This window comes from Gekko japonicus, unplaced genomic scaffold, assembly GCF_001447785.1.
Source record: "Gekko japonicus isolate JY-2015 unplaced genomic scaffold, Gekko_japonicus_V1.1 scaffold165, whole genome shotgun sequence".
Classification (NCBI taxonomy): domain Eukaryota; kingdom Metazoa; phylum Chordata; class Lepidosauria; order Squamata; family Gekkonidae; genus Gekko; species Gekko japonicus.
In genome coordinates, this window is record NW_015163097.1 from 1617676 (window position 1) to 1645660 (window position 27985).

Below are 27985 nucleotides of genomic sequence, written 5' to 3' on the forward strand. Positions count from 1 at the left end.
TAAGCTGTGGAGTCTTGTGAGCAAAAATTCTCCTTTGTGAGCTACTGGCGTTAAAGTTGTGAGCCAGCGATTTGGCTACTGCATACATTAGTTTGCTCTGGAGCCCTCCTTCCTGAGCTAAGACAAAAAGGTGTGAGCCGGAGGCTAAAAAAACTGAGCTAGCTCACACTCACTCAGCTTAGAGGGAACAGTGGTGGCAAGTTATGCAGGAAGGTAGATAATGTGCAAAGATTATCTACCAGCAACTATGAGATTATCTAACAGTATCTAAAAGCAACTCTCAGTCAAGTAATTAGTCATCAGGCACAACTACAAAGGCATTAGGTATTCCTTGCTGAAGGCCCTGCCTTTCAAACTTCCTTCATCTAACAATGCCCCAGCCAAATTTAGTTGAATAGAATGCACATTGGGTACTTGGTAATCTTGTACCATGTAACAATACCTATTAAAACTGTGTAATAAATAATTTGCGGACATAAGTATCAATGAACTGCAACATTATTAGTACCACCCTAATAATGGACTAATCCGCAATTCGTCTTGAAAATACTAAATTTAGCTACCCCAAAGAAATGGAATAGGACTGGTCTACTGACCATTGATGGGACTTTGCTTGCTAGTTAATAGCACCAGATCTGAGTTCTACGGCATCTTAATCCAAGGTAAGAACCACATTTCCATTGCAAGGCAGAGAATAAGATGCTATGTGCTGTTAAATGACAGAAGCAGTTTCAAATGACTTCTTAGTAGTCCTTGGTGGAACTTTAATTTCTGAACAGTCTAACCTAATGAAATCTGCATACCTTCTCCACTACATCACTAAACTGCATACGTAGGTTTCTCTGCTCTTCTCCTGAGACACACACTCTCTCTCTCTCCTTACCACCCCTATTTTTGATGTTTTAAAAAATTAAACAACTAGTCCAAAGAAGAGTTCTAGGACACTTGGACACTTGCTACCTACCTTGTGGTAGTGTTTTAATACTAACACGAAGGTATTACCACTACTTTTACTTTTGGATCTTTTCTCTAGTGGATCAAAACGCTCACCTGCACTCCTGTCCAACATATGTGGACTGTTTCATCACAAGGGGACAGCTGAGGAAGGATCATTTCAATTTCCCCCCAGAATGGATTTCAGCTTCTGATGCACTAGCTTCTATGCCAATTCCCATTCAATGGGTTAAAGATACCCTACATGAGACCACAAAATGTGCCCATACCCCTCAGTACAGTCAAGAATGATTTAGCTCAACTAGTATGCGATTGCTTTTCAGACATTTAATATCTTGAGAGGTACATTTCTACCTCTAATGTTTAACGATTCATTTGCTAACATTAATGGAAGCCATCTCCAGAAGCACAAGCCAGAGGTTTTGTATTGTCAAAAGACACTTGTTCTATACAAGATACATACGGTCAGTCAACCGAGGAACAACTTATGACATCATTCAAGCTAAATGTATTCAGAAACCCTCCACTCTACTTCAGTCATTTCTGTTGGTTTCCCTTACCGGGGGGGGGGGGGGCAAAGCAGGGGGGGGGGGGGGAGGGAACAGCTTTTAATGACACTAGCATTTTAGAAAGTTTTTATTTAACTATATAAAGAAGTTGCAAAAAACCCCAAGTTGCAGCATATATAAAACACAGTTGACATGCCAGACAATCCATGACGCTAGGGCACTATGTACAAGCTGAGAAATGATGCGATTGGCAACAGAAGCAGGAATGTTGTATTTCATTAATTCTGATCTTTTAATGGATATTTTGGTCTTGTCAGAGATTGGTCTGCATCCTTTCTGTCACTTAAGCCTGTCAGTTTGTTCTCTTTCTCCTTTTTGGTGCTCCTTTTATGCTGCAAAGTTAAAAAGCTCTGCTGATAATTCATTCCATTTCATACAGTATTAAAAACAGACATTTCCCCGGCAGACTGTTACTCTTCTTTCTAGTCCCTCACACCCCAACTTTCAGCTAAACGTTCCAAACTTAGGTGACCTGGTAGCATGTTCTGGCTGAACCTCTGAATTACTATTCAGTCACAATTCAGGTACACATAGCGTGATCTACCAATTTCTAAAAGGAGCTACTAGTATAGTATGGAAAGCAGGATCCACTTCCATTTTGTCTCGTAAAACTTGGATTTTCACTCTGGGCAGACTAATGCCTAGAACCTAAAATGGCTCAGAAGTTTCAGTCAAGTCTGAATATTGCATTTAATTCCTGATCTTAACCGACAGCCAGAATCCTCAATAAAAATAAACATTCACATACAAGCACCCTATGTTTATACAAAACATAGAAGGGATACCTGCCAGAATACTGGCATGATCTTTTTTTGAAATGATGTTTTAATAGTGCAGTAACTTAGGAGGGGGGGACCAAGTCCTAGGACTGCAAATATTGGGGGTCAGGTGAGGGAAGGGATGACAGAAACCCTTCTGTTGTGTTTATCACAGCTAGAAATTGAAGAGCCATGTTTGTTTAATTTTGCAAGGTGATAAAATTTTGGGCAATGCATTTGAAATGCTTCAAGGAATAAGCTAACAAAACTATTTTAAAAAGAATACTTATGTAGGTGTCTACCTAACTCAACACAGTTGAGCATACTCTGCCCTAAATCCCTTGCTGGTGTTCCATAGGAGAAGCAAGAGTACACATGGTTATTTTGCTGGCTCTGGAGACATCCAAGGAGATACAGAGTATTGTAGACACCTGCCCTACTCAGGCTTCTGAGACGTTAGTGGATTTTCAAGCCTTTCTTTGCAGCCACACATGCTCATGGTCTGGTTTTAGAAATGAAAGCCAAGATTTCTCAACCTAAGTTCCCCAATTCTGCACTTAAAGGTGAACCACCCAATCCTGTCTAAGTCTGTTTAATCATTTGTGCAGGCTCATAGATTGTTTTTGGAATCCTGCCAGGATATAGCTCTTGTTTCTGGAAGTGCAGTGCTTTGAAGATAGGAGTGGACTGACACCATTTTCTAATTTTTGACACGTGCAAACACTTTCATTGCTTTACTCAAGCTTGTGCTGAAAATAGACCCAGGGTATTTCTAGCTTTTGACACATTTGCAGCATGCCCTGTACTTGGAATCAATGATAATCAATGATTCAGTTGTGCCAGAGCAACCAACACTTAGCTTTGTTTTTTCCTGAATCTAAAGAAGGGACAGAAAATGGATGGGTTACCTGGAAGAATGGCACACCACTATTGGTATGAATGAACACACTGGTCTCCAAGAAGGATTTTTCACTTGACAGGCTGTCATTGGCGTATCTCGTTTCTTCTTCACCCTCCAAAGGCTCCTGGGAACACACAAGTTACCTGTGCTATCAGTAAAGTCACAGAGATGAGCCACCTTGACCGGAGTATCACAGGATTACACTTCTTACACAGTGAGTTAGCTGTACTGCCTGTCACTGGTGCTGACAAGTAATGCAGCCTCACATTCTTAAGGGAAGCCACCTGAGGTGGGTCCATTCCCTCCCCCCATAAGAGTTTCCATTCATACCTGATCCAAGGCCTCTTGAGTCACGGGTACAGCGGGCTTCTCTGCAGCTGCAAGCTCCTCTTGCTGTTTCCTTAATGTCTGAAGCAAAATATCACGGGGTTCCGTTCTCCTAATTGTGACTGGGTAACGGTAATCTTTCCTTTGTGGGGTGGCCCCTTCAAAAACAAACCAGGTTTAAGTATCACGCAAGCCTTTGCTTTCTTTCTGAAGTAGGAAGCCCTCTAAGGAAAGTCTGCACGGTTCATTCCTCCCTCTTCTCTAAATACCTGTTGGGATGTCTACTTGAAGTTCCTTGCTCATAAAGCCATTAACCCGAGTTAATCCAGCCTCTGCTTCCTCAAGGAGGGCCTCTTTTTGTTTCTGAAGCACGTCACAATCGTTCTGCATCTTGCCAAGGAGCCTCTTCAGGGCTGCCTCCGCAGCACCCTTCTGTCCATCAATGTGGTCGGTGATCTTAGCCACTGATACGTCACAACTGTCATCAAGAGTCTGGAGACAAGGTGAAAGGCTTAAAAGCACATTGCCAGTTTCATAAAATGCAAATCGCATGTTCTTAGAACCGTTCATTTTAGAGACAGCAAAACAGGTCTTTAAGTTGTCTCCTTTATCGTGCCTCAGTTTTTACTTTTACAATTGTCCGCTAGTAAAGCTACTGAGCACTACTAACAGTAACCCAATTAGCGTCTCCCTAATTTCCCCGTGAAGCTGTAAGAAAAGTGTGTTTTCTGGGATACCGGAAGACACTGGTAAAGACAACTGCAGCTTGGAATCCATGGAGAAGTAGGGATCCATGAGGAACAGTTGTAGTCTTTCCATGACCAGCGATTCCTTTCCCTCAGCTCGTTAGAAGGCCTCGCACATCATTTCAGGACCCAACAGCTTCCTCAGATGGACCAATAAACAAGCCATAAGAAAAAAAAGATTTGAGCCCAGTAGTGTCTGAAAGATCAACAAGCGTTTCAGGGGGGAAGCTTTTGAGAATCAAAGCTCCCTTCATCAGGTAACAAACATATCTGACAAAGGGCGCTTTGATCTCTAAGGCATTACTGGACCCAAAACTAGCTGCTCTGCTGTACCAAGACAAAGTCTGCATAGACGCACTTCAGCATACGGAAGTGTCCACCTAGACTCGACTGAACTGATACGGCGACAGGGTGAAGAAAATGTACTTGCTTTGATGACATCACCACTTAATTAATTGGCTCAGTGAAGTCACACAGACAATTCTGAACGGGAGGAAGAGTGGCCAAGCAAGGGGAAGGCTGACCAAACTGACTTCTCAAGAGCACCAAGAGTAAAAATTTAGCAGTTGTAGATGTTAACTCTTCTGCAAGCAGGATGGGATGGGAAGCAGAAGCCAAACACAGACAAGCACACAAAATGAATTAATGTCTAACTCAGGCAGGTTCTGGTTAGTGTGGGTCACTGTTAAAGGTTTGATTATCCTTGACAAGACCCAGTGAAGACCCCATGAAGAATCAAAGCAATATAAAAGTTGGCTTACTGCCCTGAACTGGATAGCCCAGACAAACCTGATCTCATCAGATCTTGGAAGCTAAGCAGGGCTGACAATGGCAAGTACTTGGATGGGGGACCCCAAAGGAATCCCAGGGCTGGGACGCAGAGGCAGAAAATAATAAGCCACATCTCTGAAACATCCAAGCTCCACCCACTAGGGGTCACCAGATGTCAACTATGACTTCCAGGCATACACAAACACACTCACAAAAAATGTTGGCTTACTTATATTTTTACTAGCTTCATTTTGAAAATCACACCTTTAGTTTAGCTAATTTGGTTATGAGTTTTCAGGAACGATAAACTTGTCTGTTGTGGTTTGGCTCTTCCGAGCTGGAGATGTGTTGAAGTGATAGGCAACATCCTTCCCACCCCAGACTTTTCTTTGATAGGGGCCCAGTTTGGGTAATTTTTTTTTTTTGGGGGGGGGGGGAGGAGAAGGAAATGGCCTGGGGTCTACCTAAAAATTCTTTGAAAGGTCAGAAAAACATAGTTGTGCCTGCAGTCCCTTTCTCCTTTCCAGGGAAGATCAGCCAAAAACATTCAAGGGGACATCTGGTATAACTTTTTCGAGAAAAAGTGGTGTTTTGTGCATAAACAAAATGTGGTACCAAAGAACAATATCTTCTGAACCATAACATGCTGCTCAGAATATTAAGATTGGTAAAGGAACCACTGGGGATATTAATGGAGATTATTTCCAAGTTACTATATTCTAGGATTTTAGCCTACAGGAAAAAATGTAGTTGCCAGCAGAGTAATTTTCACCCCTAACCGTGTTATACTAAGCTTAGGAAGCTTTGCATCTGCTTGTCATAAGAGTCTTGTTCCGTCTGCTTAAAAAGCTACTTTCAGATAGTTTGGGCCATCACCAGGTAAGCAATGGCTTTGTTACCTTGCAGAACCTTTGCAGGTGTTCCTTCCTGCTTCTGAGGAAGCCTGTCTGTTGATCAATGATGCAGCTGATGTTGGTTGTTGCAACTCCACCCCAGTTGCTGGTTTCTTGGCACACGCTTTTCAAGCTGCTGTCCAAACGCTCACAGTGACCAACTGAATCCAACAACATATTCATATTCTTTTCACTCAACTGCCTGATCTCCTGAGAAAAGCCACTCAGAGGCTGAGTCAGGTTGGTTTGCTGGGGAGCGACAGAGTTGGCAAGTCCAGTAGTTTGCCTGAAAGAACAGATTTAGTAGTAGGTGACTCGAACAGAGGCAGCAGTTTAAAAAAACAAACAACAAAGAAGCAGGGCTGCCCCAGGGGCATTTCTGCACAAGTTTAAGATTACTAATACAGATTGCGACTACTATTTTGCATTTGCACTTAAATTGTTCTATGCATACTGCAATTCTGTCACAAGTCACCCCTATGCCAATCCCTCACTTGTGTTGATCTGTCCTGTTCATTGTTTAGTATGACCACACAGTTACTGTATCTGTTTTGATCTCAATTTTTGGAAGTGCTAACCTCTGTTTAAAAAAACCTGGTGGAGTGTATCTGGTTTAACATTGTGTCACACAAGCTTGGATCTTGACTCACATTTCTGCAGGAACAAGAACTGCTGCTCAGAATGCAATTGCCACCACCACCCCCCGAGCCCCAAATATCACCCTGCTCCTATGAATAGGTGGGAAGATTGTGTTGTGTGAGCAGAAGCCCCGGTGCATGCAGAAAGGCTAATGAGGATCCAGCCCAAACAGCTTGTATTGTTCTATTTTGTATGGAACCTGCCTACAGAGCACTGTGCTGGGAGCAATGCTCCCTCTAAGCCAGTGATGGCAAACCTTTTAGAGACCGAGTGCCCAAACTGCGACCCAAAACCCACTTATTTATCGCAAAGTGCCAACACGGCAATTTAACCTGAATACTGAGGTTTTACTGTAGAAAAAACAACACATACATTAACTTAAGATGACCCAAACAAAGCAAGGAAAGCAATCCCAAATGCTTTCATTTACTTAAAATTATTTGGCAGAGAATTCAACACTTTAATGATGGTCTGGGCCTGGCTGGGGCGATGGCACGTGTGCCCACAGAGAGAGGTCTTCATTTATTTGCCACCTAGATTAGTAATCACTTCATTATCAACCGTGGGAAAAACCTGCAGCTCAACACATGGGCCCAGAGATCTGAGCATATTATGAAGGTGAGGTCCTCCTTCCTCCAATTTTTGAAGACATTTCTTGTTTCATCTGCCCTACTGAAAAGTACTCAGAAACGTGGAGTGATTTCTAGTTCACACTAACTCAGCTTAGAGGGAACACTGGCTGGGAGTGTGAAGTATAAGTGTGATAAAGTAAATTAACACAACCCTGTAGGAGACGAGTTGTTCTCAAATGTATGGTGAACTGGTATGGTAAGTTCACTCAAGCATCTCCCCCACCGCACTTCACTCACAATAACTTATTCTTCTTGGAGTATTGCCACATTGCAACCACATCTGGGTAAAAGAAAACTGCATTGGCCTAACAAGAATAATTTCTGGTCAATGCCCCTAAGACTGGATCAGAACAGCTCCAAAAATCACTTTACACCATGCCTTTAATATTAGTTTGAAGAATGTCTGAACACAAAATTTGACAAGATACATGTAGCCCCCATAGGAGTTGTTCGTTAGTGTAGAATATGCAACTAAGGGATGAAAGACCCCAAAATAAAGCATGAAAATCCCATAAATTAGTGTTAGATGTTATACTTGCCCACTATTTTATTCTCAAAATAAGTTTAGAAGGCTCCCACTTGTGTATTCATGTCTAGGGAGCCTGCCTATCTGTGCAGTGTCAAAAACTGCAAGCTGTTTGCACAGGCTTTGAAAAAGGCATTTCAGAGATCACTAGCTAGAGATTCTTACACGGTTAGGTTTTCCTTTACAGCAGAAATACTCTGCTTCAAACTACCACTTTCCTCTTCCAGTCCATGGATATCCTGCTGGGTTCGCTGCAGAGAAGCTACAAGCTGGGCTATATCCTAGTACAAAAGGTAGAATATCAGAGATTAATAACACTTTTATGACAAAAGTCTTCAGCTCTGTTCTAAAAAGTACAGCTGGATATGTGAATTCATTCAAATGTATTTCAGAGTGTATTTTGCATTACTTTGAAAGGCTTTCATTATGACTGGCATACAATTAGCTACTCAACTGCTCGCCGTGTTTCCAATGGACATGGCGTTTGCCCACGTGTAGCAACTCCTGCCAACCTAGCAGTTCGAAAGCAAGAAATTGCAAGTAGATAAATAGGTACCACTTCGGTGGGAAGGTAACAGCGTTCCGTGCGCCTTGGTGGTTAGTCATGCCGGCCACATGACCACGGAAATGTCTTCGGACAGCGCTGGCTCTTCGGCTTTGAAACGGAGATGAGCACCGCAACCCTAGAGTCGGCTTCGACTGGCTTTCGAGCAAGGGAACCTTTACCTTTATCTTTAGCAACAAAACAAAGCAGGCAGACTTTAGACTTGTGCAGTCTACCTTTTAATAAAATCCCAGAAATCCAAAACCAGAAAAGCCAGAGTTACCAGTTGTACCATATAAGTCATTCATAAGGGTGATCCATAGCTCCAACAACAAACCCTCAGCTGGGTCACTACAAATTAGGAAATTCAAGGCATAAACACACAACCCACTCTCAGTGGAGCTGCTTTCTATACAAGTGCACTCCCATCCACTCGAACACACTTGGAACAAACTGCAATAAGAAATACATGCAGAAATTCAGAAAATCCTAAAAGTCAAATTTACTTTGATAGCTCAGAACATGTTATTGGGTATTTTACCTGACAATATAAAAAAAAATTTTTGGAAGAATTATTTAGATTCAGAACAACGGCCAGAGTTACATGTGCAACAAAACAGAAAGCAGAAGACTGCCCAAGCTGAGAGGACTGGAAAGACAAACTAGCAGAATATGCAGTGATGGCAAAACTAATGAGTTATGTAAATAAAGGGCCAATCAAAGAATTTCAGGATGAATGGAAAGCTTACTGGGGAGGAAAGTTAGTACTCTAGTTTAAGATTTTTTAAAAAAATCATTAATGTATATATTGAGCATTATATAGAGTAGTTTATGACCCACATTAAAATCTAGTATGTATTACAATATCAGCATTTAATTAATACCATTTGATGTTTGGTAAAGTATTAATTCTAATCTATTGCAATCGTGGATTTTTTTCCTTATTTTATACTATTCGTGGAACATGTTTAAAATATCTTCTTATTTTTTCTCTTTATTTCTTGATGTAGTTACAGATTTTTCAAATGTTTAATCGGATGTTCTTTTGATGTCCTTTTCATATTTATATTTAGATATTTAAAAATTGTAGGCATATGTGAGGCACTCAGTTAAAAGCAATAGAATATCCAGCATGATGCTTCTGCCAGATATACAGTGGGCATTAAAAGGAAAATCAGAAGGTCAGAATTTGACAGTTTCTTCTCTACTGGTTATGTACACACACACAAACAATTAAAGATTAAAGCACAGGACAGGGGAACCAGTAACTCACTCGTCCACCTCAAATCATCGACTACAACAGCCATTCTGCCTGCCCAAGTTCTGCCACAGGTTCTCACCTGACATATTTTTTATTTCTTGTAGCACTGAAAAAAATACCTTTCCATGGGCCAGCCTTGCCAATTTCATCTTCTCCTCCAACTTTTCAGTGTTACGATAAACTTCAGCCAACATCTGAGAGCTGTCTTCTTGCAGTTTATTCAAATCACGAGTATGGTTTTGGAAGAAGATAGTAGTTTCCTCTTTAAGACTTTCCATCTTCACATAAAAAAAAGGTATCACACCAAGAGGCAAACACCATCAATATTTAGTGGCTTTTTCTAAACTAACAACGCAATTATATGCCAACAATTAATAAAGCCAGATACAGGAGACTTTCTCTACCTTCTGCAGACGTTTTGGGAGAAAAAACACTGATCTTGTCTGCACCTAGCAGAATATGATAATTGATACAAGGGCTAGTAAGATAATTACCTTTTCAGCCAATGATGAATATTCCTTCAAATTATTTTGCAGTTGAAAATTTATATCCAGCACAAGTTTTACAACAGGAGAAAGACTACTTAATGCTCTGTATACTCCAGAGGTAAGTTCTGCCTGAAAGCAAGAAGAGAAGTAAGGTTACCGCCACAGGCAGTTTCCTTACTTTTAAAGACATACAGGCTTGGTCAGAAATCTGAAGATGGCGGCAAGCATAAGACTTACTACCGTTGAAATAATCAACAGTTTCTTATTAATGATCGTTAAAATCTTATTTACCCAAAGACGTTGGCTTGAATCCAAAGGCTATATTTAGCACAAAGGAAAGGGGAAGAAACAGTCTCCACCAGCTTGCTCCTCTAACTGTGGACAGTCTGCCCACAGTCCCATCTCCCAGAAACAGCATGTCAGGGTTGCTCATTAATGGGCCACAAGATCCTGTTCTTGCAGTTGCCACAGACCAACACAGCTACCTCTTTGAAACTTGCATATGCTTGCTTTTCTAGAAAAACTGGGTTTTTTTTAAATGGCCAAGCAATATGTGATAGTACAATAAAAGCACTATCTAGATCTATACTTACTATCAGTTTCTGCAGATCATTTTGCATTTCAGACGTCAGAGATGCCTGCTTCAGTAACTTTTCAGAAACCAGAGACACTTCTGTGGCAACTGTCTCTTTTACAGAACTGAACGCTTCAAGTATAGCTGCTGCAGTAACTCCAAAGGCTGAAGAGCTAGCAGACAGAAAGTCACCTAGCCAAAATAAGATTTTAGTAAAGAACAAAGATGCAGGCAATCACTTTGAACCAAGCCTCTTCATCACCAAATGAGTGCTAATTTAAAGAATCAGGCTAGCTCCATTTTAAGGATTTGGTGGCAGCAAGCCTTTGAAATTATAGATACACAAAAACATCTTACCAATGGAGATGGTATAATAGTCTAGCATCTGCTGTTGTTTCCAGTAGTTCTCACTAACCGAGTCCTGCATTTTGTTGAAGAGAGTGTTCATGTGCTCTGTAAATTTTGTCTGTGCTTCTGCATTATGTTGATCAACAGCTTTTTTACGATCTATTTTTGCATGAAGACCTGACACATCATTGGTAGTTTCTTCCACTGTACTAAGTAGCTAAGATAGGAAGGAAGATACTTCGTCACGCTTTACATTGCCATCACTTTCAATATATATATCAGAATGAATCAACTGGTCAGTCCCATGAAACTACATTGCACCCAGCATTATTTTCTACAATGAATGGCTCCATAGTATAGCAAGTGTAGGTTCCTTCACTGAGGCTTATGGTAGAGACTTATCTATTTTCATAGTCAAGTTCCATGTAGGAAATGGGACCAGGGAGTTTCCTCTTGACATGGCCTCGGCAATCTCCCCAGCCAGCAGCCTCCCTAAGGTAGGGAATTTCACTGAGGCTTCCAGAAACAATGAGACAAAGCACCCCCGTCAACTGAAATCTACCTGCACTGCCATTCACAGAGCAGATCTCAGATTACTTTTTTTTTTTGGAGGGGGGGAGGCAACAGCAGCCACCAAGTGCCTTTGAGCTCTTACAATGGGGTGAAGAACGTTTCCTAGCAGCTTAAAAGCTTGGCAAGCTGAGACAGTACCTTTGGTTGATAAAGCACTCCCTGATTAGACATTAAGGGAAAACAAAGGCACACAACTCCAAAAGGCCCTTCAGCCCCCTGAGCTACACCAGTGATGGAAGGGGACAGTTTCAGTGGCTAGACCTTATGTTTGGAGGTTATTCATAGACTGGAGGTGGCCTGGTAGCTCTGTAAGCAAGACTGATCACCATCTGGAGGGTGTAGGGCCCTTACAAGTCTCCTTTCTATAATGGATGCACTCTACCCTCTTAGGAGGGCAACTGTGCGACAGTTTGAATAAGACCACGTCCTTATTGAATCAACCATGAATGTACTGCAAAAACCTAGAATGATGAATTGCACAACCTTAGTGGCTGTTCCATGAAGCTTGTCTTCTGCAACTTCCAAAACCGATGCTACAAAGACTTCTTCGTCAAGAAGAGTCTTGGTCACTTCCAGATGCGTCTGAGTGTCTTCTAGTTCTTTTTCCTTAACTTGTAGCTCCACTTTGAACTGTTCAAGTTCACTTTTGTGAACTGTGAATAATTCAGTGACCTGTATTACAAGAAACATTTGTTAAAAGTTATATTAAAGTCAACAAGAAGAAGTCCACCTTGATCATAAGGTCCAGTTCTCCAGACCAAGGGACGAGCCATGTATTAGTGCAGGGCTATCTCCTAACAAGAAAACTTTAGATGAAAAAAAATCGAGAGTTAACTGCTTCAGCAACAATGTCCTATTGAGAGACCGGTTTTAAGGGAGTCTATGCATGTACAGTGGTGAAGTAACTTGAAGAACAGAAGCCAAGCGAGGCAAAGTTCATGCAATTAGCTACTTTGGGTTTATCGACCTATATTATACATATTAAGTCTTGGATTTTCACTACAAGATGCAATGAAAGTGAGGAGGGCACCAGGGTGATTCCCCCCCTAACTTGTTTGTTAACCATGCAAAGTTCTCCTGTATTTAAGCTGCATGCTGTGCAGAGAATGTTATGTTCTCCATAGCCTGTATACAGAGCTCCAAAATCCCCTTCCATAAGACTCCCAATAGCGAATGCCAGTCCCAGAGCTCCACTGGGTTTGTAAAGAATGCAGGAAAGAGATGGATTTCACTCCCTTTTGTAGAAGATAGCATCTGATCTCAACTTGTTCAGGACTGTACAGAAGGCAAAAAAGACACTACAGTGGTATACCTTTTCCCCAGTGCCTCCACTAGATGGCAATATAAGCACTGCTTGTTGAAGAGCTCTGTATAATACAAAGGGGGGGGAGAGCAGCAAGACAGAGGCCAGCCTGGTCTTTTTGCTTTGCAGTTTTGCATAAGCACTTGTGTTGTCTGGTTTGAAACACTAGTATGAAGGTCAGTAAAGACCAAAAGTAATGGTTAGCTAGTAAACCAAGGTAAAATGTGTGGTTTCTGACCGAGACAGCCATATTAACAGCTTCCTTTGTTCATATGACCTCAATTTTATATTAAAAACGGAGCAAAGAGTCTCAGAATGCTTCATTTACTTCGGTATGACAAGCTACGATAGACCCTACACATGGTATTCATACCTGGGAGAAACTAGGAGTTCCAAATGGAAGCCGCACTGAATTTATATCTTCCTGAAATTATTCATGCTTGTTTCAATTATTCTTTCTTTTAAATATGCAACGTTAAACGTTTTTAGACAACCATTGTTTTATGAGATGCGTGGCCGAAGGCATAAATGGGTGGGTGAGTGTGGCTGGGTTTGATTTTGTCTGCTTGAAGGCCATATACAGACAAGCAACAACAAGCAAAGGAGTCTGGTTCCACTTTTTGCAGAAAACACAAACTACAAAAGCAGAATATATTTTCCCAGTTTGCAGGGGACTCAAAGGTACATTGGGTCTGTGACTGCCTCCCTCTTCTCAGCCTTTCTACAGTGGTATCTGGGCTATCTCTCGTCAAGATATTGAAGAGGCCCCTGGATCAGGCCCCACCAAGTCCCCAGAATTTGCCCACTGCAACACTATTAGTTCCCAATAATCCCATTTGAGGAATACAATGAATTTTTAAAATCACATTAACAGTATACAATTACATACTGAGGACAAAGTTTAAGTCCAGTGGCACCTTTAAGAGCAACAAAGAAGAGGTGTTATTTGTGACACTGAGGGTGCGTTCAGACGCGGCGTTTGCAACGGTATAGGTGCCGGTAGCAATCGGTGTACTTACCGGCGTTCACACATAGAACATCTGCCTTCCGTCCCTAACCGTCGCAAAGCCCTTTAAACCGTTGTACTCTGCCACTAGGTCCCCAAGTACAACGGTTGTAATCGCTGTACCCGCCGTCTGATCGCTCTCCACCGTTGAGAAACAACTTCCGTTCGGAAGCCTGAGGCTTCCGATTTTCACCCGCCATTTTTTTTAAAAGGTCGGCGATATGCGCTTGGGCGAAGCTTCACACTGGCGTTTGTTTTTTTTAAAAAAGAAAAGGGCCTTAGTTTAGCGTTTCGGAGGCGTCCGGGACCTCAGGGAGGCTACTTTGCTCTTTAAACTTTAAAGGCAAGTCCTTACCTTTAAGTTTAAATGTAAGATAGGGTTTTTTGCGCATGCGCGAAGATCGCCATTCTGTGGATGGCTGCCTATGCGCATGCTCAAACTGAGTTAAAAAAAACAAACGCCGATGCCCGCTGTGTGTGGACGGGCATACAGCGATGGCATCCGCAGACAGGAGGTAGTTTATGCCGGCTGAAATGGCGCGTCTGAACGCACCCTGAATGTTGCTTCCCTTCACACCAATATCCCACAGGATGAGGCTCTGGATGTTTTACGAGAGGGGCTTGATAGGAGAGAGCAGAATTCACATCCACCTACATCTTTTCTGTCCCAGACAGCCAAATTATGCCTTAAGAAAAACTCCCTTCAATTTCAGAATTGCCTTTTTTGGCAAATTTCTAGCACTACTATGGGCTTCCAATCTGCTCCTGAGTTGGCCAATTTTTAAATGTGGAAATTAGAAAACAACTTTATTCCTCAAGAAATCATGAAATATGCTGCCCTTTATAAAAAATATTTTAATTGTCTGGAAAGGTACTGAGGAACTACTAAATTTGATATGACATACAATAGGTCAAGATTAAAATATTTTAGATGATGAGGTAAAAACGTTGGTGCCACAATACAAATTGATGTCTACAGGGAACCTACAGATGCCAATTTCTATTTAGCAGGGAATAGCTTCCATCCCGAAGTCTGTGAAGTGAAGTCTTCACGTTCAGTGACAGACTTCATGTTCCTGGGATCCCAGATCACCGCAGACTGTGACAGCAGCCATGAAATTAAAAGACACCTGCTCCTTGGGAAGAAAGCGATGGCGAACCTAAACAGCATGATAAAAAGTAGAGACATCACCCTGCCAACAAAAGTCCACATGGTCAAAGCAATGGTATTCCCAGTAGTCATGTATGGCTGCGAGAGTTGGACTATAAGGAAGGCCGAGCGCCGAAGAATAGATTCTTTTGAACTATGGTGCTGGAGAAGACTCTTGAGAGTCCCTTGGACTGCAAGAAGATCAAATCAGCCAGTCCTAAAAGAAATCAACCCTGACTGTTCCCTGGAAGGCCAGATAATGAAACTGAAGCTCAAATACTTTGGCCACCAAAGGAGACGGGAGCACTCACTGGAGAAGACCCTGATGCTGGGACTAGGGAAGACTGAAGGTCAAAGAAGACGGGGATGGCAAAGGATGAGATGGTGAGACAGTGTTATCGAGGCAACGAACATGAAATTGAGCAAACTCCGGAGCAGGACAGAAGACAGTAGGACCTGGCGTGATGTGTTCCATGGGTTCACGAAGAGTCGGACTCAACTGTGCGACTGAACAACAAGCTTCCATCCTTATCATTTAAAAATCTGCCGTATATGCAACTTTTGAGATTAAGAACAAATTGCAGTTTGGATTCAGATTTCCACAGACAAGCCCAGGAGCTGATCAGTCAGTTGGCCGACAGGGGGGTATTCATCTAAAACTTTAAAACAAGCCTTTTATAAGGCCAGAAGCACTCCAAGATCATCTTTGTTCATACTCAAAATTAAAAAATAAACTACAGATAGGATGGTTATCACCTTAGCGGACAACAGTTTATACACCCAAGTGAGAGGAATAATACCAAGATACTGGTACTGCTTGTCTGGGATCCCAAAATGTAGTTCTCCCCCTTTTTACTTTTAAAATATCTAGACATTTTAAGGACATGCTAGTGAGGAGTACATTTAAGAGAACCCACTACCAGAAAGACAACAATTCATGGTAAAGAAATACCAAAAGGAAATTTCCCTTGTGGACATAGTTCTGTGAGTGTCTATTCTGTTAAAATATATTTCAGAATACATCTAATGACAGAATCTTTCATATTAACTCCTTTGTCAATTATAACTCTAGAGGCATAATATGTTGTATGGTGTCCCTGCAATCTGATGTATGTAGGTATGACAAGATGATCTGTTAAGACCAGTGTTCTCTCTAAGCTGAGTTAGCTCACAGGTGTAGCCCAGGAAGGATAGCTCCAGAGCAAACTAATTTATGCGGTAGCCAAATGTCTCATTCACAACTTTAATGCCAGTCGCTCACAAAGTAGAATTTTTGCTCATGAGACTCCACAGCTCAGAGGGCGCATTGGTTAAGACGGTATTTGTGAACATAGGAGCTGCATTAGAAGAAAGCTTACAGCTCCACTCGTTCAACATGGCTCAACCTTTGCACATTCTGATAAGGAACTTCACTTCTGGGTTGTTGAACAACTAATAGCTTTACCTTCTCAACAGCATAGACTTCTAAAAAGAAGGGAGACATTCTGGATCTTCACTTTGGGAACACTTAAACCACAAGGACTAAATGAAGATACTGAATGGATGTGCACACAATTTCTTTCATCTGGACAGGGCTTATGTATCTGTGGAATGCTGTAACTAAGCCCCCCCTCCCCGTTTAAGGTTTGTTATTCCTCCCTTTCCCTCCCCCCTCTTTCTCCTTCAGTTTTCCCCTCCATTTTTTCTCTTCTTTAAAAAAAAAAATTACTCTTTTGTCATGTGGATTACATCACCCCCCTCCCTATATATGAGGTTTGTGAATAGGAGAAAGTTACTGTCAGTTTAAGGTTGGTATTTCTATGCACACTCAGAGTTTTGATAGCCATGGTCACCTGACCATGTATGTTATGAGGTTTGTCCCATTTAACTGCAATTTGTTGGGTCCTTAATTAACTGAATTTAATTTCTCCTTTGAGTAGCTTTGTTATATACATTTTTTACAGAAAGAGCCATTGAACTTGCATTCCTTGGATATGTGTGCTTAAAAGTTTAAGAAAACCCTCATACAACCCAATTCTTTTGCCACCCAGGATAGTTGCAACATGAGTCATTAATTTAAAAAAAATCAAAAGTTTTTGTAGTTAAATTGTTTATTTTTCACATATAAATTGAGTAATTATATTTTTATTCATTTTCACATTTGCAGGCCCTATAATCAACCTGCCTTGGCACTAACACAAGTTTATATGTCATAGTGTGCATGTATATACAAAAATTTGATCACTGAGGAAGGCCTTGGAGACTGAAATGCATCAACCTAGATATATTGAATTATTGGTACTGTTTTAGTGGTTCAAGGCTTTTAACCTAGAAATACTGAAATGAAGTTATATAGATTCAGGACTTTCGAGTTCAAATATTCACCACTTCAAGGGTGGATTGTGCCAATGTTTTTAAAGCACTGTTTTAGTGCACTTTGTAATAAATACATATATTTTGTTTAATTTCTTTCTTTCCCCCCTCTCATCCAACCTTTGTGAACCCAACTTTGTTGTCTCAAAAAGAAGGCCGTTTTCCTGAAAAGGTTGTGACACCACCTACCTACATCTGTCGGATTCCTGCCTCTTTCCTAAAAAGGAGGGTGTAAACCATGTGGAGCCTGAGACATAAATTAATATAAAACCAGCAAAGGGCAAGGGAGGAGCAGAATCCCATGTATTACCAGTCAGGACTCCCCAGTTTGAATTTTAACAGCTGCATCTAAAGGCGGCCTAGGTATCTGTGGAGGTGTGCCTGAGTATGAGCACACATGAGTGCTTTTGAATTTCCTTGGTGTGAGCTTAATAAATATTACTTCTGTATTCAAAAACTTACTTCCTGGCTTTCTCTCTGTCTTCCACCCTCACCTTATGGGGAAAAGTCCCGCTGGGCCACTTATCCTTTCAGCTCATTTGTACTGGGCCTTTCAGCTCATTTTGGCCCTGACACATCTCCTGAGGAAAGTAATAATGCTCTACGTGAGGAAATAAAACCCTTGGAGGCCCAATGACTCATTTTCAAGGCATTTTACAGATGGAAGTGTCACTCACATCTATTCCAACTTACACACTACACCAGTTTGGTGTAGTGGTTAAGAGCGCAGACTCTAATCTGGGAGGACCGGGTTTTATTCCCCGCTCCTCCACTTGCAGCTGCTGGTGTGACCTTGGGTCAGTCACAAGTTCTCTCAGAGCTGTTCTCTCAAGAGCAGCTCTCTCAGTCCCACCTACCTCACAGTGTGTCTGTTGTGGGGAGGGGAAGGGAATGGAGATTGTAAGCTACTCTGAGACTCCTTCGGGTAGTGAAGGGCGGAGTATAAATCCAGTCTCTTCTTCTCTCGCTATGCAGCCGCAGTTTGTCAGTGGCGGTTAGTCCAGTTCACAAAGATTAGGCTAAACTGCTGCTGCTGTGGCCTGAAGATGCTGCCAGGATGCTTGGAAGAGCAAAGCCTGCCACCTGTATGCTTGACTCTTACCCACTTGGGCTTATTATACTCAAACAGGTAAAGAAGAATTGCTGGCTTGGTCTGGCAGGTAGTTCATGCTTCATTACGGGAGGGCGTAGACCAAGCCACAATGAAAACAGGTGGTTATAACACCACCCCCAAGGAAGTCCACTCTAGACCAAAGTGATTCCAGCAAGTTATTGGCAAAGGCACGAAATCTCATTTAGGTTGTGTGCTCGGTAGCAGCCTTACTAATTTAAGTCATCCATGGATTGAAGCCAGCTATCTAGGCTGGCACAAATGCAGCTTCAGACAAAAGCTGGGAAAGAAACAGAACTAGTCTGACTCGGGATTACATTGGATGTTTCAGCAGCTTATACCACCATTAACTGGGTTATCATTCTTAGTGGACTACTTCCAAAAAGTGGTGCTGGATGCTGATTCTCTGTTCTACAGCATTTGTTATGGGGGCTACAGGGTTCCATCTTGTCACCCATGGTGTTTAATGTATACGTGAAGCCACTGGAGGATGTCATTCACATGTCGGCACATTACTGACAACTAGGACTCTTATTACTGGATTTGTGCAAGGCCATGGATGTTTAAAATAGATATTAGAGTTGGTAAATGAACTGCAAAGAGGCTAATAATACCATGATTGAGGATTCAGCCTGTTCTTTAGGGAACTGCAGCTCCACCCAGGTTCAGATTCAGTCTGGGGAATATTAGTTTGAACTCTGCAGACCGACACACCCTTGTGTTACCTTTAGGGTAAAGCACTGCTAATGACTTCCAATTTATTTGCCGGCTCGGCCTTTCCTGTAAAAATATATCCCATAGAATGGCAGGAATCCATAGAAATATTTAACAAAGAGCTCCCGCTGAGGGACTGAATTATATTTTCTCCTGTTACTGCCCAGCTTGGCAGAGACTGAATTAAGTGATTAGATAGGAAGAGTCCCTCCAAAAATGTTTCATTTTCAGTCAGGAAAGCTGATGCTTCCTTAAAATGACAGATCCATTAGGCCACCCGCATCTTTTGCAAAAGCAGGCCTGAAAACAACTTCACTTACTCTTTTCAGTTCTTCTTCCATGGTTGCAATTTTCACAGTATACTCTGCAATCTGTTCTTCTTGGACAGTCAGCTTCCCATGAAGAGCACTACAACAGGATCACCATTGAACAAATTAACGTTTCTTGGCAAAGGAATAAGAAGGCAAAGACAAGCATTCATACTCGTAGTTGACAAAAAGATTTTCCATTTTGCTTTAACTAATTTTAAAATTAAGAGATTTCTCATATTACTAGGCATCAGTGTTCCCTCTAAGATGAGTTAGTGTGAGCTAGCTCACAGTTTTTTTGCCTGCAGTTCACAGGTTTTTGTCTTAGCTCAGGAAGGATAGCTCCAGAGCAAACTAATTTATGCAGTAGCCAAATTGCTCGCTCACAACTTTCAGTAGCTCACAAAGTAGAATTTTTGCTCACAAGAACTCCACACCTTAGAGGGAGCATTGCTAGGCATGATTTACTCGTTATATATACAGATGCACCATTTACACTGAAAACAGTATTAAGTATAAATGGTCTACCGGTTGCCTAGGCATTCCAACAGAAACAGGTTCCCTCAATAGGGACCCAAAGCAACTCACAACATTGTTTTTTTCTCTTCCATTTTATCCTCACAGCCACCACTCTCTGAAGGAGGTTACGCTGAAAGACAGAGACCACCATAGCATTTTCCCCACAAAGCATTGCTGCCTGGGGAGCACATTAAAGAAAAATGCTCAATTGACACCACACTACCAAAATTTATAGGAAGTAGATACTCACTCGTAGTTTTCCAGAGAAATGTAGACTCCATTTTTCTCTCTTGCAGTGGCAAGATCTCGTTTTAAGCGCTCGATCTCTTCTGTGTATTCCTGAAAAAACATCAGTACAATGCACTCTCTGCAAAACTCATAATCTAATATGCGACTCTGACTCCACGTTGCAGCCCGCTGAAATGAGCTTTAGTGCAGCAGACAAAACTTAAAACTGAGATTATTTACCGGTAGTTACAAAATTTGTATATTGCCTTTCTGTCCTCATGAAGGCCACCAAGACAGCTGACTAGAAAAATACTTAACAAAGCAGGGCTTGAAAACAATGAAAGCAAAGTTTTTTAAAAATCCTTAAAATAATTACAACCAAGCTAAAATAAACATCTGTAGTTACGGTGGGGCTTTTGGGGGCTCCATCCCCTTTCTTAAAGGCACAGCCCACAAGAATTTCTCCTGTAAATGCCCTTTTCAGTCATTTTAAAACATTTTTTAAAAGGTGTGCGCGCCTTTAAGCAGAGTGGGATGTTGTAGTTAACTAACTACAGTAGAGCCAGTTTGGTGTAGTGGTTAAGTGTGCGGACTCTAATCTGGGAGAACCGGGTTTGATTCCCCACTCCTCCACTTGCACCTGGCTGGATGACCTTGGGCAAGCCTTATCTCTGATAACAGCTGTTCTCTAAAAAGAGCAGTTTCTGTCAAGAGCTCTCTTAGCCCCACCTACCTCACAGGGTGTCTGTGGAAAGGGAAGGGGAAGGGAAAGGAGTTTGTAAGCTGCTCTGAGACACCTTTGGGTAGTGCTAGTGCTAAAAACAGTTCATATACAGTGGCAGGCATGAACATCATCCAGCAAGCAGTCAGTCAGTTCGCATTGTGGTCTGGGTTATATCGGTTGTTGATGTTCATATAGATGTTAATATTGGGGCCAGGGTCTTGGTTGTATAATGCGGCTCCCTAGTCGAAGGCCTGGTGGAAGAGCTCCGTCTTGCAGGCCCTGCGGAACTGTAAAAGGTCCCGCAGGGCCCTGATGTCTTCCGGGAGCTCATTCCACCAGTGTGGAGCTGCCACTGAAAAGGGCCTGGCCCTCATCACAGCCAGCCTGGCTTCTCTAGGACCCAGGAGGGCCAGACAGTTTTGGGACCCTAATCGTAGAGCTCTCTGGGGAACATGTGGGGAAAGGCGGTCCCTTAGGTATGCAGGTCCCTGACCATATAGGGCTTTAAAGGTAAGAACCAGCACCTTGAACCAGATTTGATATGCAATAGGCAGCTAGTGCAGTGCTTTTAGTGCAGGAAAGATGTGCTCTCGCATAGGGAGGCCCAGCAACAGCCTGACTGCCGTGTTCTGCACCAGCTGCGGCTTCCAGGACAAGGGCAGGCCCATGTAGAGAGCATTACAGTAATCTAGTCTCGAGGTGACCATTGTATGGATCACTGTTGCCAGGTCATTGCGTTCAAGGAAGGGAGCTTTAAAATGAGCTTTAACTCGTGTCTTATCCAATTAGTCCGAAGCCTTCCTCTACTGTTGTTCGAGCCTTTTCATTGCCAGTATGCCTGTAACCCCTCAGTAAACCAAGGGGCCACCTGGACTCTTAACTCGAGAGAGAGGGTGCCCGGGAGTCATTTCCTCCAGTCCAGGGCAGTGATAGGAACATCAACATGAAAATCCCCAGGAGCTGCCAGAAAGCCATTAATGTTTAATAAAAGCATACAAACCTTAATAAGTGCCCGCTTTGTGAGCTTCTGGTTCACTTCAGGTTTATTCATGATATTCTTTGCTCTATGAGCATATTCAAGAGTACTCAGCGTTTCCTATTGTATAAGAAGCAGACAAGTGATTAAGTAAATGTTTTCTGTTTCAGCTCCAGCTGCCGCTCCCCTGCTCCATTTGTACATTTCCCACCAGGTATACAAGCCCCTGAGAATTTGCTATATATACAAAAAAGTACCTCAAGATTTGCTGAAGCAGGAGAAACCGTAGCAATTATGCAAGTTTTTGTGCGTCCTCCAAGGGAGTCCTGCAGGATTCTAGTGAGTTTTGACTCCCTGTATGGAATATGTGGGGTTCTTTCCACAAGAGCAGTAATTACTCTTCCCAGAGTCAACAAGGACTGGTTGATATTTCCAGCTTCACGAGCTCTTTTGTCAACTGCTCCAGAACGGCCTATGTTTTCACTTCCTGCCAGGTCAACCTATAAGCAAAGCCTTGCCTAAGTCAGTAAATTGTTGTAACTCTTCAGAAATGAAAGTCTTTCCTAATATTCAAGCAGAAAAGCACACCTTGGAATTTAGGTGTCTTTCTTTGTTGCATAAATCTAAGTGCCATCTCTTTGCACCGCATATATGTACACCACCTGTTTGTATCATTTTAGCAGGTGTCACTTAGTAGAAGAGTTAGTTTTTATACCCTGCTTTTCTCTACCTTAAGGAGTTTTAAAGCGGCTTACAATTGCCTTCCACTCCTCTCCCCACAACAGGTACCTTGTGAGGCAGGTGGGGTTGAGAGAGTCCTAGAACCGCACCTGGCCAAGGGCACCCAGCAGGCTTCATGTGGAGGAGTGGGGAATCAAACCCGGTTCTCCAGTTTAGAGTCTGCCATTCTTAACCACTATACCACACTACTTCAGTCGTAACACCCAAGTAATAGTTCTGATGGTGCCATAAAGACACCATGTCTCTCCCCCCCCACTTAACTTCCCTTAATTATTCCGATGCATAATCTCTACCTATTTATAGATACCTTTACTTACCAAATTTAGCTTTCCAATTTTAACAAGCTCTTCTCCATCTATTGTTGTTTCCTTCATATGTAATGTGACTGAGAACACTGAATGGGACCGGCTGCAAGAGGAAGTGAACAGCTTGAGGTGAGTATTCCCATGACCCTTAAAAACTTGATCAGTGCTCATTTACAGTAATACAGCAGGGGTCAACTAGGCTCATCTGCTTTGAAGAAACACTTCTCTTCACTTTAATGGCAAATTCTTGTGCTCTTAGGGGTAGGAGCTGTGATTTAGACATGTAACAAGTAGGACCAATTCAAGAGAGAAAATGTTAACTGAGTGTTCACCAAATTCAAAACAAGTGATATCCTGACGCAGGCAATAGGGACATTCAAACACAAACTGCTTGGAGTAATAGCAAGGACTGGGTTTTGGCACTGAAGTCGCCAAGATTCACACCACTCCCAGCCACAGCACAGCCTCACCTTCCTAACCTTATCGGCTCATTCAGCCTCGTATGGATTGCCAGAAATACTGTGTTGCTGGCTCCAATGCTCCTGCTGGCCGCCTGTTTTAAATCTATTCTTCCACATAAGCAAGTAGAAAGCAGTTTCATAGGACAGTGACTCAAATCGTGGGGTGGGATTCCCCCCTGCCAAGTTCTTGGGCAGTATAGGATCCTGAGGCAGAGGGTGCCTTCCTCACCTACTAGAAGAATATAGATTGAAAACCTTTAGATGTGGACCCTTGCTGATCCACCTTGGATATGTGGGGATGACTGCAATCTTATTGTCACATCAACTCAATACAGTGTGTTTAGACAGGCATTCAAAAGGAGCTCAATTTCCTAACCACGACTTTAGGAGAGGGTGAGAAATATCATACTATTCTTCAAGAAGTTTGAGAAATACTGACTTCTAGTGTTGCCCATAATAAATCATGCTATAATCAGGCTTGAATAATGTTTCAAATTATTCATTGGCAAAATTATTGCATGTTGCTTTAGTCGAATATTTTAACTCCTTTTTCTGCAATTCAATCTTTCTAAGGCAGCTAACATATAATTTAGAAGAAACACACTTAATTTTAAAAAATGGTATGCCAATTCAAACAATTTCAAAATTAAGTAGCCAGCTACCTATTTATGTGATGTTGGACTAGCATCTGGGAGGCCTGGGTTCAAATCCCCGCTCTGCCATGGAAGCTTGCTGGGGGACCTTAGGCCATTCACACACTCTCAGCCTAATCTACCTCACAAGGTTGCTGTGAGGATAAAATAGAGGAGAGAATCATGTTAGCTGGGTTGGGTTCCCATTGAGGAGAAAGGTGAAATATAAATGAAGTAAATAAATATTTCCAAAAGCAGTTCCAGAGGCGGCATAGAATAACTGACACACACACACACACACACACACAAAAATAATAATTTGAGGCATGGGTGCCATCATAGAAAAGGCCCTACTACAATCCTCTGAAAGCACAGGCTTCCAGAACAGGGCATGCACATAAACATACTTTTAACCATTTTCCTGTAGATTATCATAGTTGTTTTCCAATAGCATCAAAGTACATGATTGATCTCATGAACGCAAAGTCATATTTCTTACCTAGAATACTGATTCATATTAGTAGATGCAGTGGTTCTTTTTGCTGCCCCCCTTTCTAAGATCTGATAGACCTCATCTTTGTTGTGTACAGTTATTTCTTCCAAACCCTTGATTATTACACCTCTCTGTCAAAACATAATGCTAGGTTAGATATGGCATTCAGAATTCAACCATCTTATAGACAAATCAGATTTTTACCTTGTTACGTGGATCATCAAACATCTGTAGCTTTTCACCAACATCGGGAGATGGATTCAACAGATCAAAGAGCTCCTCGTTGTAAATTTCCAACAAAGACACTTTTAGAGAAAATTCTGTCCCACTTTCTCCAAGCTTTTCAAATATTTGGTGAAGTGTACGGGGAATTACACCAGCTAGTGGATCCTATAATAACAGTGCAGAAGCACAATATACTAGCATTATTGTTTTTAAGTGTAGGAATTTAAAAGGCTAGCAGCGCATATACAAGTATTAAAGAGTGCCTAATAACTTGAATTTGTGAGCACTTTGTGATTCCATACTACACTGTTTTTATTACATTGTTTTGTAATCTTTTGTATCGTTTGGCATGCACTGTCATTTTGGGGTTCTTTGATTTTGTAACCCAATTGTGATGATTGTACTATACATATCTGCATTTTTAAAATTATGTAATGCACCTTGAGTACTAGCAAAAAGGCAGACTACATATTATGTGAATAAAGTCATCAGCAAATAATTCAAAAGGTTTAGTATTTGACTATTGACAATGCTTCGCAACAGGTGCCTCTACTCCTACCCCATTCATGCCAACCAGCCAAAAATACCAAAGAAAAGAAAACCATTCCCTGCCAGGCAGCAGGGTGTGCAGGGGAAAAATCAGCTTAGACAATTTTCTCTGTAATGGACCTTTTTTGTTGTTCTGTTTTTCTCAAAGATAGATGCATCCACAGCTAAGAAAGTATTGGCCAATTTCATTTTCAGTACACAGGGAGAGCACTGAAATGCATTGGTTTGAACAGGATAGCTCTGAAACAAGGAACTTGAAATGAAATTGAGCAAGCTTTTCTTAGCTGCAGAGCTGCACACACTCAAGAGAAACAGACAAACCCAAACCTCCCAGGAACATTTGCTGGTTGTGGTGAGAAGAGAGAACGCTGCCAGCAGTGCAAAAGCAGTACATGTAGCCCAATTTAGCTACTTTTAAGATAAACTTTTTGTCATGATCCATAGCATGACAAAGCATACATGATCAGCAGCTACCTGGCCCTTTGAAGAAATCCAAAGACAGAGTCCACTAAAAATATCAATCGATCAATTTATTGCAACAGTCAACAACGAGCAGTACAGTTTGATTAAACTTTTTAAAAAGTGGTAATAAAGATAAAATTAACATCGCAATTGATCATCCTTAGCTATAAAATCATACTGCCCTAAAGGATTTTTGATGCTTATAAACCCGAGCACAGAATTTAGCTACTTGACAAGTAGTCTGGTGATTTCTATCTAAAACACTAGGTATTTTGGACAGGTTAGTTTGCATATTGATTGCATCACTTGCACATTTGCAATACCTACGATAAGTATACACATTTAAGCTAGGCTTTCAACAAAATTCAAAATATTGTTTTTACGCTAGAGCTCCAGAAAAAAAAACAACACATTGGTTAATACTTCCACAACCTTTTCCTAGGAACACAAAGAATACACTTTACCTCTTCCCAAGTATATTCCTCATTAGGTGATCTCTCCCCTTCCATAGTAAAGGTCTTTCCTGTACCAGTTTGACCATATCTATGTAAATAAATGTAGACTGTTAGCACTAGGAACACATTTTAAAGTTGGGAGAAAATAATTAGTATTAGACTTACGCAAACACAGTACAGTTATAGCCCATAAGTACTTCATCCAAAATGGGGCACATAACACTCCGGTACACATCAATTTGTTTAGCTTGCGCTCCGAACACCTGTTGCAACAGGAAAAAGGCCCCACTGTAAATGAAGCTGAGCCTCAAGTATTTGCCATAACACTACCTCTGGGCCAGGATTAGCTGCAACTAATGATCTTCTAAATGGTCCTATTGATATTCATCTCCCAATTCTTTTGTTTGTGTTTCCCTATACATAATACATCTGTTCCCTCCACCCAGTACTGGAAAACTCTATTGTTCTGGAAGGGAGGGAATTTTTTAAAAGTATTTCCAAAAGGGGACATTGATGGCAGGCATCATTGCTTTCAAAATAAATTTGAATCGCCAGAGTAATTTTTTTCTGAAAACCATGTTCTTCCTGTAAGAGGATGCTTATGAAGTAAAGGAAACCCATCTTATATAGACCTTTCATTCTCTATAAAGTTATCACTTAAATATACGTGGCTGATTAGATTCAAATGAAACTCTTATTCCTCCTCAAATTTACTACAAAAGGATAGTAACTTGGGAGAAGAATGCTAAGATTTTATTCTTATTTACAAAGCTGTTTATGGCATTCCACATTACTATTATTACCATGTCAAACGTGTAAGTCTTCCTCGCTGTCTTATCTGCAATCCCACCAGTGCGGACAACAACTTCCTTCCTTGCATGTTCACACTCCACTACAGAATAGGAATTACCTTTGCGTTCAGACATACTGAAGGGTCTTAAGAAAGGCAACAAAAGATGCAGAGTTTCAGAAAAAAACATACATTACATAATCCACAAAACATCAAAGCAAGTATTTTTTCTTAGAGAAATGACATTGATAAAGTGAGGTATGATGATGTTTGCTAACATCTCTGTAGTTCACCAGCACGTAAAAGTTAAGTACACACTTAGGATCTACACCCCAAAAAACCCTAACTGATGTGAAGATGCACTTTGTGTTTAGGAACGAAGTAGCCACTTCTCCTGTTAGCAAATGTCATAGCTGTTTGCAAGATCCTCAGCAATAAACAGGCACTAGATGGTGCCCTGAAAGTCAATCAGAGATCAGCCAGTGGATCACAATTTACCTTCTGCCTATAACCCCAAGAATTTGTGTGTTACTCATTGGCAGTAAGGGATTTTCATCTAGACGACAATCACTTGACCTTCACAATTATTGCCAGTATGGGGTGCCAGTGTGGTGTAGCCATAAGGGTGCCACAGAATAAAATGGGACAGAAAAGTGAACACCACCCCAATTGGAACCGCAAATTAAAATGTATTAAACACGGGTGGAGGGGAAGGAATCCAGAAAACCTAACCTCAGTGTCTGCAGCCACAACCCGATGCACTCAGTTGGCAGTGAGCCCCAGCGAGGTGGGTCTGACTCACTTTCGAGTGATGCACAGGACTGGGATGCCTGCGTGCGCGCGATCTCCAGGACTATGTATGTGTGTCCGTCCCGCAAGCCCAGTCAGCGAGATCTTACCTGCATCTCACCACCACCTGGATGTTCTTGCCCTTCTCCTCCTTCTTGACAGCATTACCAAAGAACAGACTCATTGTC

At 41.7% G+C, this 27985-nt stretch overlaps 1 protein-coding gene across 1 annotated transcript; it reads right to left on the reverse strand.

Moving 5' to 3' along the window:
• Positions 1–1546: 1546 nt before the first annotated feature.
• On the reverse strand, positions 1547–27981 carry KIF11 (kinesin family member 11). The gene is made up of 22 exons (XM_015406634.1): positions 27908–27981; positions 27022–27154; positions 26384–26481; positions 26228–26306; positions 24732–24917; positions 24534–24658; positions 22954–23044; positions 22153–22395; positions 21920–22015; positions 20218–20306; positions 19461–19548; positions 11988–12176; positions 10941–11148; positions 10603–10775; positions 10016–10138; positions 9641–9799; positions 7882–7997; positions 5926–6205; positions 3779–4001; positions 3513–3667; positions 3190–3306; positions 1547–1855 (listed from the first exon to the last, which is right to left on the reverse strand). Exons 1-22 carry the CDS (start codon positions 27979–27981, stop codon positions 1742–1744), a joined length of 3159 nt encoding a protein of 1052 aa, XP_015262120.1. The 3' UTR covers positions 1547–1741.
• Positions 27982–27985: the final 4 nt, after the last annotated feature.